This window comes from Drosophila suzukii, chromosome 3, assembly GCF_043229965.1.
Source record: "Drosophila suzukii chromosome 3, CBGP_Dsuzu_IsoJpt1.0, whole genome shotgun sequence".
Lineage (NCBI taxonomy): Eukaryota > Metazoa > Arthropoda > Insecta > Diptera > Drosophilidae > Drosophila > Drosophila suzukii.
In genome coordinates, this window is record NC_092082.1 from 87,891,602 (window position 1) to 87,909,745 (window position 18,144).

Sequence of the window (18,144 nt, forward strand, 5' to 3'; positions counted from 1 at the left end):
GTCAACAAAAGAATTGCACTTCAGCCTAGTTATTATTGAATTATAGTTTAAAATGTAAGTAAAATGTGTATAATTTAGTCAAGCACGCATGAGAAATATGTCAAACATTCTGCTATTGAATTTAGCAATATATAACAATCAAACGTTGAAATCAAATCATTTATTTTATATTCTTTTTACCATTACTTATTTTTTGAAACCTTCTGGCAACGCCGCTCATCTACTATCGATAGCCGCTTGTCAGTTTTGACAGCTGTTTTAAGGTTATACTGCGCTGCCTTTGCAATCGCTCCACCAATTTGGGTAATTTGGCTTATTTAACACCAAAAGTTTGCAAAAAAAACTGAAGGACAATAGATCTGTGAAGTAGAGGGTGGACAGGGGTGGCCATGTAACCATGTAAGATTACTAAAATATACCCTTATCTTGCAGTTCACGGACGGACAATTACATAACTCAAAGAAGAAACCATGTCGCAGGCTCCCGTTCGCGTTTCCCCGCTGATCAAGTTCGGAAGATGGTCCCTGCTCCTGGTGGGCATCGCCTATGGTGCCGCCCACCAGAGCCGCCTGTCCAAGAAGGAGGAGAAGGTCCGTGAGATCGAGGCGCAGCAGAAGGCCGTCCGGGATGCCAAGCTCGCCGAGGAGAAGAAGCGCAGCGCGGAGGCCGAGGCCCGTGCCCTGGCCGAGCTCTCGAAGCCCACTCCCAAGCACTAGGATACTCCAGGATGCCACATCCTTAGTTCCCTTAGCTTAAAACACACAGAAAAACCACAACATTTACACTCGAAGTTCGCCTGTTGAGAAGCGGAGCCGGAGGTGCAGGGGAAACGATAGTGGAGCCACCATCTATCGATCACCGTCTATCGATCCTTCTTCTTCTGACACTTGTGCAAAACAAAATGTTCGAAATTAAATGATTGAAACAAAACCATTATGTAAATATGCCAGCCTAAGTGTTTGGTGTTTGTGATTGATGAATGGACTCTTGGAAAAAGGAAGGTTTATGTTGGAAGTGTGTTGAAAATTTGCATATGACCGTCTATGATTTGGAACAGTGAAGAACCACAGGACAAAATTGCCTGCTTAAGAAGATTTAAAAATAATGGGGCTATAATTAAGGTATCGATAGCTAAAGTGTATTAGATAAATTACTTTATTCATGATCTTAATCTTGTATTCCATCTGAGGTGATTTACCATAATAGGATTTATCTTTTGAGCAAAATTGTGCAGGTTTTCTTTACTAAATATCCACTGTAGCTGCCAGCTGATTGACCCACTTAAAAATAGGCGCCAACAGCTGATTTCAAGCGTCTTTTATTTACCTTCTCGAGTCGTTCGCAAATCATCGTTGAATACTCGGCTGTTTGATCAATAATAACCCGGAATAAATACAATTGCTGAGGTGTTGAGACACCTTCCGTGTTTGCGGAGCCATCATATCACGCAATCCCATCGAGGACATGCCATCGCATCGCGATGACAAACTTTCTGGATCAGTTGCCCAAGCACATTAGGGAAATCGCGGAGCAGGGTAAGAGTTTTGAGTTCCCACAACTTAGTTCAAGTGCCAGCTAATGTCCTGTCCTCCAGTTAATGTCCTCGCGCCGGAGGAGGTGCTCACAACCCCAAAGGTGCGGTTCCTGGACACTCGTCAACAATCCCTACATGCACTTGTGCGAAAATGCACTCCGGATGATGTAAGGGTGCTCAAGGATGCGGCTGCCAAGTGGCTGGCGGAGATGCCTCAAGCAGGTAAGAAGCTCTGGGAGATCTATATCCACATATCTATAGCCACAAAATAGGCTGTGTGAAACCGCGAATTCTTTAGAACACAAGTTTGAGGATCTAAATTAGAAGCTGATAAACTAAGGGGCTGTCCATATATTAAGTAATCATAGTTTTTGCTATGCTCAGACTCAGAAATATGCCAATACAACACTTCTATCATCACAGCTGATTCTCTCTTCAAGCCACTTGTAAATGTGAGATGGTCTCGGGTGTCCTTTGGATGTTCTGCCCTGGATCGTTGTACGGGTGGAGGAGTAGTTACTCGGGGTATTACCGAACTTTGTGGAGCCGCCGGCGTAGGCAAGACCCAGTTGCTCCTGCAGCTATCCTTGTGCGTCCAGCTGCCCACTGAGCTGGGAGGAATGGGCAGGGGTGTGGCCTACATTTGCACGGAGGACGCCTTTCCGGCGAGAAGGTTGCTGCAGATGAGCAAGGCCTGCGAGAAACGACATCCCCAGGAGAAACTCAATTTCCTGGGCAACATCTTTGTGGAACATCATTACGAGACCGTGAGTGGGAAAAATACTTTTTCTTAATCATCCTTTCTGTTATTAAGATATCTTTTCTAATAAAAATCTCTATCACTCGCAGGAATCCCTACTGAGTTGCATAAGAAATCGCCTGCCGCGACTGATGCAACAACATGGCATTGGCCTGATCATAATCGATTCAGTGGCCGCCTCATTTCGGCTGTACACCGATTTTATGGAGCGGGCCCGGCAGATGCGACGGCTGGCCGATGCGCTCCTCTGCTATGCGGATAAGTACAACTGCGCCGTGGTCTGTGTGAATCAGGTGGCCTCCAGTGGTAATCAGGACGAGGTTCCCTGCCTGGGATTACAGTGGGCACACCTGGGACGGACCCGCCTGCGAGTTTCCCGAGTGCCCAAGCAGCATCGGATGGCAGATCAATTGATCACGGTCCGCAAACTGGAGATACTTTACTCGCCAGAGACCCCAAATGATTTTGCCGAGTTCCTCATCACCGAGGAGGGCGTGGTGGATGTTCCAGAGCCACCTATGACCCGCCCACCTGCTAAAATGCGTCGACTGTGATCGATTGAATTTATTCTGTTTATTTTGTTTTCGTTTAATTTGTTGAATTTAAAATGTGTAACGGCGGAGCGTTCTATCGACCAAATTGTTGTTTAATACTCCTATTAAACTTAGCGGAAGCTTAAGAACATATATTTTATTTACTTTTAACAGTTTCTATTTAGTTTTGGTTATTGTTTTTTAAATTGTAAAAACATTTCCCAAAGTTAACTATTGGAAAAGGTTGTATTATGTTTCAAAAAATATTTAACCAATTATGTTTAAATTTTTTCCTTGGATAAATATGTTAGTCCCTTAAAATTCCGCTTAATTTAATCAGGAATTTAAACCGCTCTCCGGCCTATATCATCTAATTTGTTGCCTTAATTCCTTTTTGTACAAACACTCAATAAATATGTTTCATTCAATTGCAATTTACAGGGTAGCAGAGCTTACAGGCTTACGTACAATATAGTTCATAGTTCAAGTAGTAAAATCAATTTTGTAATCGCCTCGTATACATTATCACATGAAATTCTCGAAAGTTCAGATTACAATATGCCATAGTTTACGCGGACATTTAAATGCGACATTTACAAAAGCCTAGCCTTAGCGTTTAAGTATATTAAATAAATTAAATACAAGCCTAAAGGTGAACGGATTACGCGACAATTAAATTACAAATAGGTATTACAATTATTGGGCTTTTATTTCTGTTTTTTTGGGGGATGGTTTCTCCTCTTTGTGGATGAGCAATATTCGACTTTTTGGCACAAGTTAATTTGACTGTGTGTTTAGTTTTGGGGGAGGGGGCTTTCATCATTAGATCTCCCGCATGGCGACATCCTGATCCTGCGAATCGTGGGCCTCCGTGGAATCACCATGTTCGCTGGAGGAACCACCATCCTCCTCCTCCTCCTCATCTTCTTCGGCCTCTCCTTCACCCTCCGACGAGGAACTTTCGGTTTTGACCAACTTTTCCGGTTGAATTTGCTTGTTGGCCATGGCCAGGGCAATCGATATTTTGCTGGCCGCCAATTTGCTTTCGAAATCCATTTCCGTTTCCGTTAGCTGGCCATTTTGAATGGCGGTCTGGAGTCTTAGCTGCAAGTCCCGATGCTGCGGCGATTCCTCGCGTTTAATGTCCAATTTCTCGGTTTGTTCGAGTGGAGCAGCCGGTTCTACAGTAAGGGGTATAGCGTGCTGATGCAACCGCTGGTGCAGCAATTGATTTTCATTACTATTATTTATCCGTTTCTCCACTGCAGGCTTCTGATCTCCGTTTCCGGTTCCGGTCTCCAGTTCCGCACCTCGATTTGCCTGACTGGCGGATTTAACTGTCTTTTCCAGCAGGGCATTCAATTGTTTTTTAATTTTAGTGGTACTAGGTTTGCCGGGTGATTTGCCCTCGCCGCTATTAACATTATTGTTTAGCGTACTGCTATTGTTGTTATTACTGCCGCGATTTGGAGACTTTGGAGACTTCTTACTCTCCGCAGTTAAGGCGGCATTGGGTGAGTTTCCATTGAGGGGTTTCTTTTCGCCAGGTTCTCCACCTGTTGAAGATGTTGATGTAGTTGTTGCGGTAGTTGGTGCTCCTGGTTTAACGTTGGTGGATTTGTGTTCCGCCGCCTCGTTGTTTGTGACATTATCCTGCTTTTTCCACTTGGTGCGGCGGTTTTGGAACCAAATCTTCACCTGGAAATACAAGAAAACATAGATTTTATCAATATAAGTCTAGAAATTTTTATAGATAACATCAAATTTAAAATTTTTTGTTTAAATTCAGTGTTGATCCTAAGAACCTACGCATTTTTTCAGACTGTGTGCCAAAATTCTCATATGGCATTTATAACAGTTTAACAAAAGAAAAACCATCAAGAAGTGGTAATTTTATTATGTATTGTTGCTTTAATAATAATTTTGCAAAGCTCTAACTTTTACAAAACTAAAAAAGGTTGTTTTTTTAATGTTATTATTATTATTATCAAAAAATTTTAAATTGTTTATATATTTTTTTAATGCAATTTAGAGCAAGGTAAGGTAAGTAATTTCTTCTTTTTAGTGCGTCCCCCCCCCCCAATTTATGTAATATCTTTACAATGTAACAATCAGATCCTGTAAGTGAGCCTTATTTCCCCCGATATAAGGTGGAAACGGCACCTAATTTGGTGCCGCCCCAAATGGATGAGTCAAAGCCAGCCCGCAGCCACATAATTACAAATGTTTATGGCCCATTTGGCCTTATTAGTGGGCGCACAACAAATAACTCGAGAATTGTGTATCCTCCCCGTGGAAATTATTTGAATATACTCGCAACACTTCCGCCCCGTCAGTCAGTCGGTGCTCATTTTTCCTCAGACTCCAAACGAGAGCAATGATGAAATGACAGGCGCACGTCAAAAGGCAAAAATCGACCCCCTTTCGGTTGGTATTTTCCCATTTTCCCCATTTCCCCCCCCCCCCCCCCCCCCCAACGTTTTCCACCCAGGCCAATGGCGCAACATAAAACATTTGCCTCTCATTTTCGTTTTCATTTCCATTTCATCCAGAAATGATGGGCCAGCTAAATAAATGAAAAATCTATTTAAATCGCGCACATAATTAGTATTTCAGCGGCATGTCTGCAGATACACACACTTGGATTCAGATAGAGATTCAAACGTTAAAGATAGATGCCTGCTATATGACATGCTCATTTCGCCGGAGTGGCGGAAAAAAGAATTATGAAATTAACATGAAAATAACAAATTTCGAAGAGGAAATGGCCCAAGTACGTACTGCACAAACAAATCCCGCACATTTTCGTATTGAAAATCAATTAATTGATTGCTAAATTTACCCGCACACACTCACTAGTGCATAGTACGGCAATTCAAATTGTTATGAGGCCGCCAATAGATTGATGCCCGGGCAAATTGTTTATTTTACGGATGAAGATGGATTATGAGTGAGTTTTCCTCACCATTATTTTCTGACCCCCAATTACTCATCCCGCGTGCCACCCCGAAAACGATCATTAGATCTATTCATACGGTAATGAACAATAAAGCATTTCCCGTGTTTACCTTATCCGCACTCTTAATGGCCAGCCCAAGTGGATTTCTTCCTTTCACCTAGATGGTTTTATTTTTATGGCCCTTTCGGGATGCGGGCCCACTCATCATCGTCGTATTTAATTGTTGATTATTCTCAAGTGCTCGCTTCTTGCCCATTGATGATCTAATTGATTCGGGGGATTTCGGATTATTAATGTTTCGGGCGCGATGCGATTTGGTAAATATTGCATAAATCTTCATTAATAATTTATGTGTATCCCCCCCCCCCCCCCTAAATTCTTCCGCTTTTGGCTTGAATAGATTGGCTATCGTCAATAAACTGCCTTGTTTGTTGTGTTTTGATCTGAGCACTAAACCTCATTAAGGCGAGATGTGGAAATATTTCTAAAAATATCCAGAACTTGTCAAGCGATTCACAGGCCCCTCGCTTTTCTTTCGACCCGCTCATATGATTTATTGACATTTAAGAGTGTCTGTGTGAGCGTGTGTGGCAAAAATGACAGAAACAGAGCGCATAAATAGCCCAAAAGAAAAAATAGAGGCACCCAAAAAAAATCTGAAAATCGATTGAAATTTCCCAGAAATTTAATTGACTTAATGGGGAGCATTTTCTTGATATACTACATTTTTAAGTCGAAATAAAAAGAACATGGTCGAAATAAAAATACGATTTATTAGTGCTAAATGGTGTAGAAACTCTGAATATATTCTCAGAATAGCTGAGTAATTTGTCAAAATATATTTAGAAATACATCCATTATTATAGGTCAAAGTTAGCCACAGATAATGTAAGGGCTATTTAAACTGTTTTGGTAATAAAACCCATTGTCTATAGGGATGATATTCCTTTTTCCAAATACGTTCCCAACTTTTCTGGCTGTGCAAATGGTATTTGCCACTTAAATAGGTTTATGACAGATGCGTCTCAGCTATTTCGTTGGTCTTACACATGTATTTCAATCAACGCCACGAGATCAGAGAGTCGGAAAAATCCTTAAATAGTCGGGCAGTCAGTCTGGTCGCGTCCGCAATTTTCTTTAGCCCCTAACCCCTGCTGTTAACCTCCCTGCCATTCAAATCCCCCTCGTTTTGTTTTCTCCGTCTATGCGTGTGCTTAGTATAATTAATTTTCACATTCGCCGCGCACTTTTTCGAAAATAAACGAAAGAAATGATGTCTGGCCCAACAATGAGCAGCCAAATTAGGATGGCCAAGTGTTTTTGGGTGTCGGAAAATGCTGTGAATGGGGAGGGGTTGGAAAAACGCTACTTAGTTATGGCGGCTGCTGTACATAATTCTCGGGCGTGCCAAGAAAAATTCAACCATTTTCCCGAGTTTCCTTTTACAAATAATGTTTTAATGTGTAATTTAGCATATTTTGTGTTTGTTTGTTTGTTTTGTGGTGTTGAAAAAATTATGATAATTGCCCATGGGGGCGTGGAATGCGGAATACTGTTGTGGATGGTGGAAAAACAGGAAAAGGAAAGCCATAACTCACACGAAATGGATACTAGTCGAAAATCTCTGTAATTATGCATCCACAAACCCTAAATCATAAGTAAACAAGCTGAGTGTACATCATATATGTGGCAAATGTTGCAAAGTACCTTCGATTCCCTGAAATTACCCTTGCTGTGTAACGAAACACTTTGCTCCGTGCAAATAAACGCATTGCACTGCCATTACTAATTAATAACACAATCACTGCATTGCCTGTCATTTTGGATTATGCTCACCCGCACAAATATCCCACCCTATAACCGCCCCCAGAAATTCGAAACATTCCGAAATGTTAACAGAACATATTCGGTTGCCAAACATTTGGGAAAGGTTTCAACTTCCTGCTGTGTTGGCAGTCACGGAATTTTGAGGAAATCACTGTGACAGCAGGGAACGATTATTTAATGGGTTCTTTAATAGTTATCTACATATATATGAAGTGTTATATTTATAGTTTTAGTAAAAGACTTCTCATTTGAAGAACATTATTTTATTTATGATTTAGGTATTTTTATTATATTTTTTTTTACAACAATTTTGAAACTCAAATTCTTTCAAAAATATTATCTTTCGAATTTTGTACTATGTTGTTTTTAGCGACATACCATTTTTTATTAATATTCTATAAACATTAATATTTATTTATTTCCAGTCACTGTGATTAGCCTTATCGCTAGCATCTCTTTTTATCGAATGCAGTTTTCCTGGGATGTAGATACAGATACATGGCATTTGCCTTAAATGCTTTGCTTATTAATTAAGGCACAAATGCAATCTGAAGCGAATCTGTGTGGTGGCAATAACAACGAAACAATGCCATTATCACCGGATATCCAATGATTACCAAACCTTTGGGCAGCTAATGCATTTAATGTTCCAAAGGAGCAGGAGGTGGAATTTATGCAACATCATTATTACACATGCTAAATGCAATCGAGAGACGTTGGTTATTTGGCATGGAATGCCATAAATCTGAATTCGCAATACAACTGCCGGGTAATCCGGATACAATCCTGGCAATTAGTACATCGAAATAATTCAACTTAAATACGAGAAATTTCATTAGCAAAGATTACTGACCCCAAGTGCAAGGAAAAACTCATTTGTAGCGATGTGTGAAATTAAAAAATGTTGCGATGCAAATTGGCATTGCAGAAATTGTCTGACTCATTGGGGGGATCAAAATGTAATTTCGCCGTGGCATATCTAGCAATTCCCTCTAAAATAAAATCCTCACTGCCACAAATTGAAAGCCAAAGCGTGTGCATAGAAAACCAGCACATAAATCAACAAAATGCAGCGGAAAATAAAGCAAAGAACTAGAGAAGCAATTTAGTTGATGATTTTTTGGTATAGCGTCGCTTTTTCGTGTTTCGTTTGTATTTTTAGTTTTTATTCGATTTGCTTTGCGGTTTTAGAATTTTATGACAGCTTGGGGTCCAAAGTGGCAGAAAGCGGCATAAATTATGCTTATTAGCAGGACAAAAAACAGGTAGGGCATTGAAATGAATTTCTCGCTTTTAGTTTAAGCACCAGCTTTGACAGAAGTTTTTGGCCAACTTCGCCCTCTTGACTTTTAATTGGCTTATTGTGTTGGATTGTCTAAAATGTTTCTGGACCCTCAGCTTTGACCGCCCACTCAAGTTGGCTGGACTGTGATATTTGTTTTTATTTTTTTAGCCAGTTCTTGCTTTGCATAAAGTGCTCATTAATTACTTGCTGGCCGCTCAAAGTTAATTGTTCATATTTTATCAAAAGGAGGAGCTGTCAACTTGTGTTGACTTGCTAATTGCCAAGTGTTTAGTTCTAGCAGCCGCTGGCAAAAAGTATATAAATAAAATAGCAAATTAGCAACAAACGCAATTCAGCAACGCCCACCAAAAGCCGACGAAAGCGATCGTTGTCTACGCTCCGGCGATCGCACATCCGAATGTGATGGCTATAGCTATAGATATAAGGTATGGGGGAACTCGGCGAACGATCGACAGAGACGGGAAGAGCTATCTGAAAGATCCGTCGACGGAGCCACGCCCTCTGTTTATTTTGAAACATTTTTACTCGTCGCCAATCGAGGCAGATGCTGTCAGGTTTTTATGTTTCCACAGCCAACTCAAGTGGTCCGCCATCGAGATAGATGCTTTATGCAAATTCTTCTAACCAGTTTTAGATAGTTTGGGTAATATAAGAAATAGTTAGGGTTTTTAGAGGACAATTTCTGTATATTGCAAGATTTTAAAAAAGCAAAACGGACATGTCTTTTAAATGATATATCAATTAAAAATCCGTCTAGCTACCAACAGCAAATATACCAGTATATACTTACATTTATATTTTAATAATGCTGGCAAATCATATTTCTTTATAAAGCCAATTGAAAAAAGGTTATACAAAATTATTCTTCAAATATCACCCATTAAAACGTTATTTAAATTCAATTTAAAACCAATTAAAAACAATTATTATATAAGATTTCCTGCAAATTCCCAAAACATTTAATACTTTTGCATCCCTGCAGCTGAATTTCAGCCTAATTCCCCAAAACGTGGCTGCCAAAATGCTATTGGGAGCACAACCCTTTTTTGCGGTGGCATCTGGGGCGTATGCGTAACAATTTAATTAAGTTGTGGTGCCCAATAATACTAATAAAGGCAAATTGCATTTATTGTTTGAATTATGCACTAACGCACACACTTTGTGGTGTCCATTGTGCTAGTTTATGCTAGCCACTTTGGGCCACAATTCAATATGAGGGTAGAGCAAATATCCCCACATACATTTATCAAATTTGACATATTTATTTATTAATTATCTAAAGAATAAAAGCTGCTGTTTGCTTTGCTTAAAACAATTTCAATTTCATTTAAATCGCTGAAAGCCTACGCGGCGTATGCGTAATATTTGTTTAGCCATTTTGCGGAGAGTGCTTGTGTGTGTGTGTGTATTAAATTATTCATGAATTGATTAAATAATTACCGACTAATAAAATGTAAATTAGCTTTAATTAGTTAATTAATTAGCCAAAGGCATTCATTACACAGCTGTGAAAGTGTCGAGTGTGCCTTTATAGATTTATATCGAGTGATTTGATTTGTAATTGGATTAAAACTATAAATTACCGAGCCAAGGCGACAGTTTAGTGGATTTGCCATATGACGAAATCATTTGCTAGGAACGTCATTAAAACCCTAATGGCCTGAAGGCAATTAAATAAATGGTATTCCATGTACATTAACTCAAAGCAATAAACAAAGACTTTATTAATAACGGCAGCCTGCCTTCTAGAAAGTATTTTTGTCGAAGGCCTTTTTAAAAATTATTTTCAATTTATTTTATTGCACACAACTTTTTCAATGTATCAATGTTTGCAAATGACAGAATTATTTACGAAATGCATTCGGAAATGCCCTTGCAGGCTGCAACTGATTGATATCAATGGCAATATTAACAATAATAATAAAAGACAAGGGCAATAAGCTCCAGCTGCAATGTCCTTGTTTATTTCGCACACACAAAAATTTAATTTAACGCAGCACTATTTTTTACCCCTTTGCCGGTGACACAAACAGGCCCTGAATGCAAATAAGCCCGAAGCTCGGAACTGGAATTTCGAACCACATTGCTCTATAGCTGGGTCACCATAATGTGGTGCCCTCAAAGATGAATTGCCATTTGATTTGTTTGTGCTGCTTGTGGCAGCAGTTTAATTTAATTATCGCATTTGTCATTTGGCCAACTGCCAGTGAACGCTGCTTGTTTTCTGGCCCCGAATCGTTAGGGCCCTCCACCGGCCAAGCGAGAGATTGACCATTTAAATACAAACAAACAGGCATAGATACGCTGCACAGTTGGCCAAAATCAGAGGTCAAAACTGCATAGTATTGGAGTTGTTTGCGGTTGGGAGTTGGGTTTCATAGGGGTGATTTGGAGTTTAGGGATGCGAGCTCTTAACTGGCTGTTGATATATTCATTTTGGTGATTAAGAGACTGGTTTACAGTAACTTACTAAATAATATATAGTTAAATGGTATTGGCTTCTAAAATATAAGAAACATGGTAGAATTTTATGGTTTGAATATCTATATAAGAAACTTCATTATTTAAAAGGTATGAAACATTCAATTATCTTTATCTAAATATGCATTTTCATAATACTTTCAATGTCAAGAGAGTGATAAACTATAATGTCGTAGATAGTATATAAATCTAGCTGAATAGGATTGATTGGATTTAAGATATTTTTAAATAAATACAATGAAGTATAATTTTGTGATTGAAAAAATGGTTTTATATCTATGGAATAGATGGCTCCTTTGAGTAAGGAAGGTTTTATTAAGTTTCAGTATTCCCTTGATCTGATTTTAATAGAATATTTAAAACATACTATCTGAACCTTGGGACTGTGGCAATATGGTTCTATCGATCCATTCGAGCTGCCTAGCATACCTTCGCAATGGATTAATCTGTCGCCTAAAATCAGTCGATGATTCCACGGCAATCAAATTCAATCCCAAAACTTGTTCGACGGAGAGTAAATCAACATTTAGGTCGCACCTGAGTGGCAATTACATTCGGCTTTATGAGCCAGCGATGGCAAACATTTAAAATGAAATGCCTAATGCAAATTGTCGAGACAGTTGCAGTGCAGACCGCAGGCGAACAGTTGCCAGCACACGCCCCTATGCTATCAATGCGGCATAATGCAGCACGCCCACTGCCAGGCCATCCACCACCCACCACCCACCACCCCCCGAAGCACCCAAGGCTCCACATTTTGCTGCACCACCCCCCTCCCCATTTCCCCGCCGCCTCTGGCACTAATATGCAAATGTAATTTGCTGCGTTTGGCGCGTGACGTTCGTTTGGTAATCGCAACACAATTACAATGTTGTCAGTTTGCCCGAGTGTGGGTGAGTGTGTGTCGCTGTGTGCGTGTGCGCCAGGGGGGGGGGGTGGTTGTTGGGGGGGGTGGTGCAGCGGTTGCAGTTGGGACAGCCGCATCTACGCGTAATTAATTGATTTTTATCTGGCTTAAGGCTATTTTACAGTTTGTTGATGACAGACGATGCAGACACGAGTGCTCCCTGGACGAGGAGCACGACATGGTTGGAGTTTGCACCACTGTGGTGCCACTGGCAGCCACCTCATCCGCATCCTCATCCACATCCCCATTCATCCCCACCAGTCCAGAGGGCAACCCATTTGCGAGCCACATTATGGCCGTCTATTTAAAGACACTTTTATGGCTCTCACTTTGTATCTGGCTTTTCGTTTGTCTCACTTTTTTATGTTTGTTATGCTTATATGGGGTTAAACACAGTGTTAGCCAGAAGATCATATTTTTTATTGAAGCATAACATATATAACTTCTTGAGTATCAGAATCAGAAATTATTATAAAATTTAAATATGCAGTTTTAAGTTTTTTTTATCATTCTTACTTTATAATAATCATCATTGTCATTTTATAATAATTCACTTTTAACTTGATACAAGTATTGAGTTTATGGCAATTTTTCTTATAATTCAGAGTGGATTAAAACAAATAGGCAATTATAAAATGAAAATGATAAAACGGAACACTAATTTATTAAATTAAAAACAAAAACAATTGAAGTTTAAGAAATACCAATAAATAAATTATAATTTTTCTTGTTCCGCTTTTAAATAAACTTCTGAACTACCTAAAGAACAAAAGCCCGTATTAAGTAATAACAAAATCGCTTGTTAGGCAATTTCCTAAGAAATGGGAAAACCTTGATCCGATTATACCAGGTATAATTACAAGTTTTCAACTGCAGTCGAATAGGCTGGCCGGCAATTACGGCAGGAGTTGGTAATTTGATTCCAATTAACGTAAATCCCTCTGCAAAAGTTGATCCAGTGTGAGCGGTTGCTCGATGGGAAAATTGGCAAGTGCCAATGCAAATGGCCAAGAGGCTTAATGCTTGGCCACAGCAGGATACACACACACACACGCACTGAGAGCCGTGTCCTGCAGTTAATTTGCTGATATTATTGCTGTGATTAACACATACATGTTTATGTGCCCTGACCGTGTTTTATATATAAACACACAGGAGCACACAACACACAAGTGTGTGTGTGTGGGAAATCTGTGCATTGCACTTGAATTGACGTCGGTTTCTCACGCACACACACAAGCAGACATGTCCTTTGCCAGGATGATAAATGACTGGACCGAGCTTATAATATTAATAACATAGACAAAACACTTGAACATGTCGACATGCATAACATTTTGGCTCACATAGACAGTTGGATATCAAATATAAGGCACTGTGGGAAAATATAAACCCAATTTGTTATACATTCCAGTCAAAAAGGATCATTTTGGGTTTTAGAAATTGATGGAATTTTCTTCAGTGTACACACACGCACACGTTGCAGGGTCCTTAGTGTTTATATGTGTATATCAACTTGTAATTAATTGACTTGATGGAGAATGTAATTTAATTAAGCAAGCATTTCGATGTGACTCCGCCGCCATATCCTTGTTGTTGCCATGGCCAGTTTGCTCGGTTTCCATCTACATCTACATCTATATACTGCTCATTCTGCCCCCCCCCCCTTATGGGTATGTGTGTGTGTGTTTATCTGACTGGGTCTTTTGCCATGGCAGCCAATTAGTCTTATGGCATTTGAGCTCCCACACGGCGTATGCGTAACGTGAGATTATTAATGCAAATCGGGTTTGCATTGACAGCCCCAAGTTTTGACAGCTTTGTAAGGATTGACAAGGACAAAGTCCTGTAGTCCTGGATATATATGTGCAGGATATGAAGTGGCTAGTAAATGCTTAATTGGGTGGATTGTTAAAATGCTTTTATAAGCATTTTACAACACTGCCATCTCTATTTTAAGAGTATTTTTATAAAAATATAAGTTGTTATTCTTTTATGAGTATAAAGTCCACGATAACTAATTCGTTAAACAATCTATTGCAGATATATTATAATCCTTGATTCTTATCAAAGGTTACATTCATCACGAAATTTATGGACTGATTACCAATACTATTTTCCTAAGAAGGAACCAAGAATTGAGTTCTGATTAAACTTAAGTTCTTTAAACTCCAAGCTGTCAACTGCAAATGCAGATAACAAACGACTTAAGCGGTTTTCCAAAATATCCTGTTTGGGACAGAAACCGCAAAGGGTTTACAGGCCCATTTGCCCGATTCTTAGCAAAATGCTCAAGTTTTGATTAATTTAGCGCCTCTTAAAGAGCAAACACTCTGGTAATCATGTGGGTGTGTTTGTACATAAATTTTGTTGTTGCTCTTAATTGGCTGACAGCAGTTGGGCCCCGGGCATGTCCTTGCTGCAAAGTTAATTTATTCTAATTAGTCAATAAATCTCAATTTATTTCACAATCAGGCTACTCTCTGTGTGTGAGTGTGTGCACTCGAGTGTGAGTTTGCTTTTGCTTTAAGGCATTTCTGGCTTCCATGCAAATTGTAAATTTGTCCTGCTTTTCCCCCGTAGCTCCCCCTGGAAAATTTCCCCTCTCCTCTGCAAAATCACATGTTCGGGCAGCTGCTGCAAGTGCAACAACAGCAACAAAATACAATTCGGCATAATAATTACTGAGGCATTAACCAGCATCACACCTTGCTTCCTCTTGTTATGCGCTTCAATTAAATTACGATATATTTCATGGCTCCCGGGGAGATTTTAGCTGGGTAAATAAATAGCGGATTAAACTAATGCAAACAGCAGGATCGAAAAGTGCATATTTTTATCAAAGTGTTCGTTTTATGAATTTAATTTAGCTTGTTATTATTTCTCCCACCACAGCTACAGTTCGCATCAGAGCTTTAATACCCAATTAGAGTTAGTTTTAAAGGTCTGTAATTATTTTTTTAATAGTTGTCAGCCCAATTATAATTATACATGTTTACTTTAGAGCTTCAAAATCTATTGCAACATATTTTATTACAAAATATTTTATTTCAATAACATAATTTATGTTTGTTCCAATTTTTTGTAAGACACTGTATCTATCAATAATAAAACCATTTATTATTTGTATTTTTTGCTGTGGATTTCCGCGTTCAAATTAGCCAAATTAAATAATATAAGCATACGCACAGAGGCAGACAATCGAATATTTATGGGTAAATATGCGCATTAGATGGGAATTATTGAGCGAGTGGGTTTTAAAAAGTATTTAATTTAATTAAATGGCCACAATTGCGATTGTGCTTTTTGAGCTAGCTTTGACCAGCAAAATATTGTCACATTAAATAAACCGAATAATCCTCCTAAAAACATGATGTTCGTTGGTGTTCCAAATGCTGAGCACTGAGGAGAAAATCAACATGAATCATAGTTTAAACATTTGTGGAAGTAGGGAACCATTGAGAATTTCAGGAATATTTACCTAATATTTTAGTAATATTTATGTAATTTAGTAAAATTTGAGTACACTTTTTTTTAATAAAAGTATGTTTTGTTGTTTTCCTGATCTATGTCTTCCTTTAATGGCTAAATGTGAATGTGACAATGTGTCTTGTTAGAAGAGATTTTAGTGTTACCCCATATAACATCATTTTGAGCTATTATTTGTTGGAGTTATATTTCTTCAAAAACGCAATGCGAAATAAATTAATCGATACCTAGAGGGCATTTTAGGAAATACAAATAAATTACCTAATGGTTCGTATTACCCAAGTTATGAAAGTTAGAAGTCCAGTTTTGGGTCCCCATTCTGTAAGCCATTGGATTTACGGAAAAATCGAACATGAAAATGGGTCAAAATTTGGACCCCCGTATAACAGAAATATTTAAATGTATATTATTACAGAATTTATCCGCAAATTCAAAAAGGTATCCCACGTTTAAATCGGGTTCGAATTACCCAAGTTATGAAAGTTAAAAGTCCAGTTTTGGGTCCCCATTCTGTAGGCCATTGGGTTTACGGAAAAATCGAACATGAAAATGTTCGATTTCAAATCAACATTTGGACCCTCGTATAACAGAAATATTTAAATGTATATTATTACAGAATTTTTTCACAAATTCATAGAGGTATCTCACGTTTAAATCGGGATCGAATTACCCAAGTTATGAAAGTTAAAAGTCCAGTTTTGGGTCCCCATTCTGTAAGCCATTGGATTTACGGAAAAATCGAACATGAAAATGGGTCAAAACTTAGACCCTCGTATAACAGAAATATTTAAATAGTTATTATTAGAGAATTTTTCCACAAATTCATAGAGGTATCCCACGTTTAAACCGGGTTCGAATTACCCAAGTTATGAAAGTTAAAAGTCCAGTTTTGGGTCCCCATTCTGTAAGCCATTGGATTTACGGAAAAATCGAACATGAAAATGGGTCAAAACTTAGACCCTCGTATAACAGAAATATTTAAATAGTTATTATTAGAGAATTTTTCCACAAATTCATAGAGGTATCCCATGTTTAAATCGGGTTCGAATTACCCAAGTTATGAAAGTTAAAAGTCTAGTTTTGGGTCCCCATTCTGTAAGCCATTGGATTTACGGAAAAATCGAACATGAAAATGGGTCAAAACTTAGACCCTCGTATAACAGAAATATTTAAATAGTTATTATTAGAGAATTCCACCACAATTCCAAAGAGGTATCCCACGTTTAAATCGGGATCGAATTACCCAAGTTATGAAAGTTAGAAGTCCAGTTTTGGGTCCCCATTCTGTAAGCCATTGGATTTACGGAAAAATCGAACATGAAAATGGGTCAAAATGTAGACCCTCTTATAACAGAAATATTTAAATATTTATTATTAGAGAATTTATCCACAAATTCATAGAGGTATCCCACGTTTAAAGAGGTATCGAATTGACCAAGTTATGAAAGTTAGAAGTCCATTTTTGGGTTTTGGGAAAAATCGATCATGAAAATATATATATATTTCAAATATTTCTTATATACAAAGATTGCCTTTATATACGAACTTTCTTATTTATATTTTCTAAAAATCGTATGCATTTTATATTATATATATTCTTTAAAAATAATATAGTCCTACCTGAGTTTCGGTGACCATCAGGAGCTTGGCCATGTCGGTGCGCTCGCTGGAGCTGAGATACTTCTTCACCTCGAACTGCTTCTCCAGCTCGAAGATCTGGCGGCCCGTGAAGGTGGTGCGGGCCTTCTTCTTGCGCCGGGCATCCGTGGATCCCGAGTCGGAGTCATCCTCGGTGGTCTCCAGCGTGCTGTTGGCGTTGCTCTGCAGCTGCGGATTGGCATTTCCGCCCGGCGAGCTGTTGAGGTTGCCGGTGCCCATCAGCTTGTCCCGCATCAGACTGTCGCTGCTGCCCGTGGGACTGATGTCCGGCGGTAGAGCCACCGTTGCCGCCGCGGTGGGCGTTAACTTCTTCTTCTTGGCCGCCGGCTTACCAGAGCTCTCTGTAGAAAAAAAAACAAAGAAATACAACATCAGTTAGCCATACATGAGTATGCATATTTGCCTCGATCGTGTTTGCCTCACTTTTCTATCGAATCGCAGCTGTTTAACCTCAATTGGGTCTCTTGGCTGTCATTTCATAACCGCTTTTGCAATTAGCCCGTCAAATGTAACAGCATTCGACTGGGCCAACTGCCTTTTGTTGTTATGCACTGTTCCATTCCCCGGTTATATGTGTGCTTTCTTTCTTGTTTCTGGTTCCCTCTCTTTTCAATATGCATTTGCTGTTTGTCAATTGCCATAAGCTTTGGCTTTTGTTTTCGATTTCGTACTCTTGGATTAAGTGGGTT

At 39.0% G+C, this 18,144-nt stretch overlaps 3 protein-coding genes across 4 annotated transcripts in view; 2 read left to right on the plus strand and 1 right to left on the minus strand.

The window, feature by feature from the left end:
* The first annotated feature begins 257 nt into the window (after positions 1–257).
* On the plus strand, positions 258–942 carry ATPsynE (ATP synthase, subunit E). Its single transcript, XM_017084552.4, has 2 exons — positions 258–303; positions 433–942. The coding sequence occupies exon 2, from the start codon at positions 471–473 to the stop codon at positions 714–716; it is 246 nt and encodes an 81-aa protein (XP_016940041.1). The 5' UTR covers positions 258–303; positions 433–470; the 3' UTR covers positions 717–942.
* A 154-nt stretch (positions 943–1,096) lies between these two features.
* On the plus strand, positions 1,097–3,523 carry spn-B (spindle B). Its single transcript, XM_017084551.4, has 4 exons — positions 1,097–1,535; positions 1,595–1,756; positions 1,958–2,301; positions 2,384–3,523. Exons 1-4 carry the CDS (start codon positions 1,481–1,483, stop codon positions 2,846–2,848), a joined length of 1,026 nt encoding a protein of 341 aa, XP_016940040.3. The 5' UTR covers positions 1,097–1,480; the 3' UTR covers positions 2,849–3,523.
* Positions 2,844–18,144, minus strand: part of NK7.1 (homeobox protein NK7.1) — a 43,411-nt gene continuing 28,110 nt past the window's right edge. For both annotated transcript variants that reach the window (XM_065865487.2, XM_065865488.2), the window contains exons 3-4: positions 17,417–17,796; positions 2,844–4,525 (exon numbers count right to left, since the gene is read on the minus strand). In XM_065865487.2, the coding sequence (XP_065721559.2) occupies positions 3,650–4,525; positions 17,417–17,796 (1,256 nt within the window). In that variant the 3' untranslated portion in view covers positions 2,844–3,649. The remainder of the gene's footprint in view (positions 4,526–17,416; positions 17,797–18,144) is intronic.

Coding starts and splice junctions, on each gene's coding strand:
- ATPsynE (XM_017084552.4), top strand. CDS start 471: ATGTCGCAGGCTCCCGTTCGCGTTTCCCCGCTGATCAAGTTCGGAAGA.
- spn-B (XM_017084551.4), top strand. CDS start 1,481: ATGACAAACTTTCTGGATCAGTTGCCCAAGCACATTAGGGAAATCGCG. Junction 1,536..1,594: donor TAGGGAAATCGCGGAGCAGG/GTAAGAGTTTTG, acceptor CCTGTCCTCCAG/TTAATGTCCTCGCGCCGGAG. Junction 1,757..1,957: donor GGCGGAGATGCCTCAAGCAG/GTAAGAAGCTCT, acceptor CTATCATCACAG/CTGATTCTCTCTTCAAGCCA.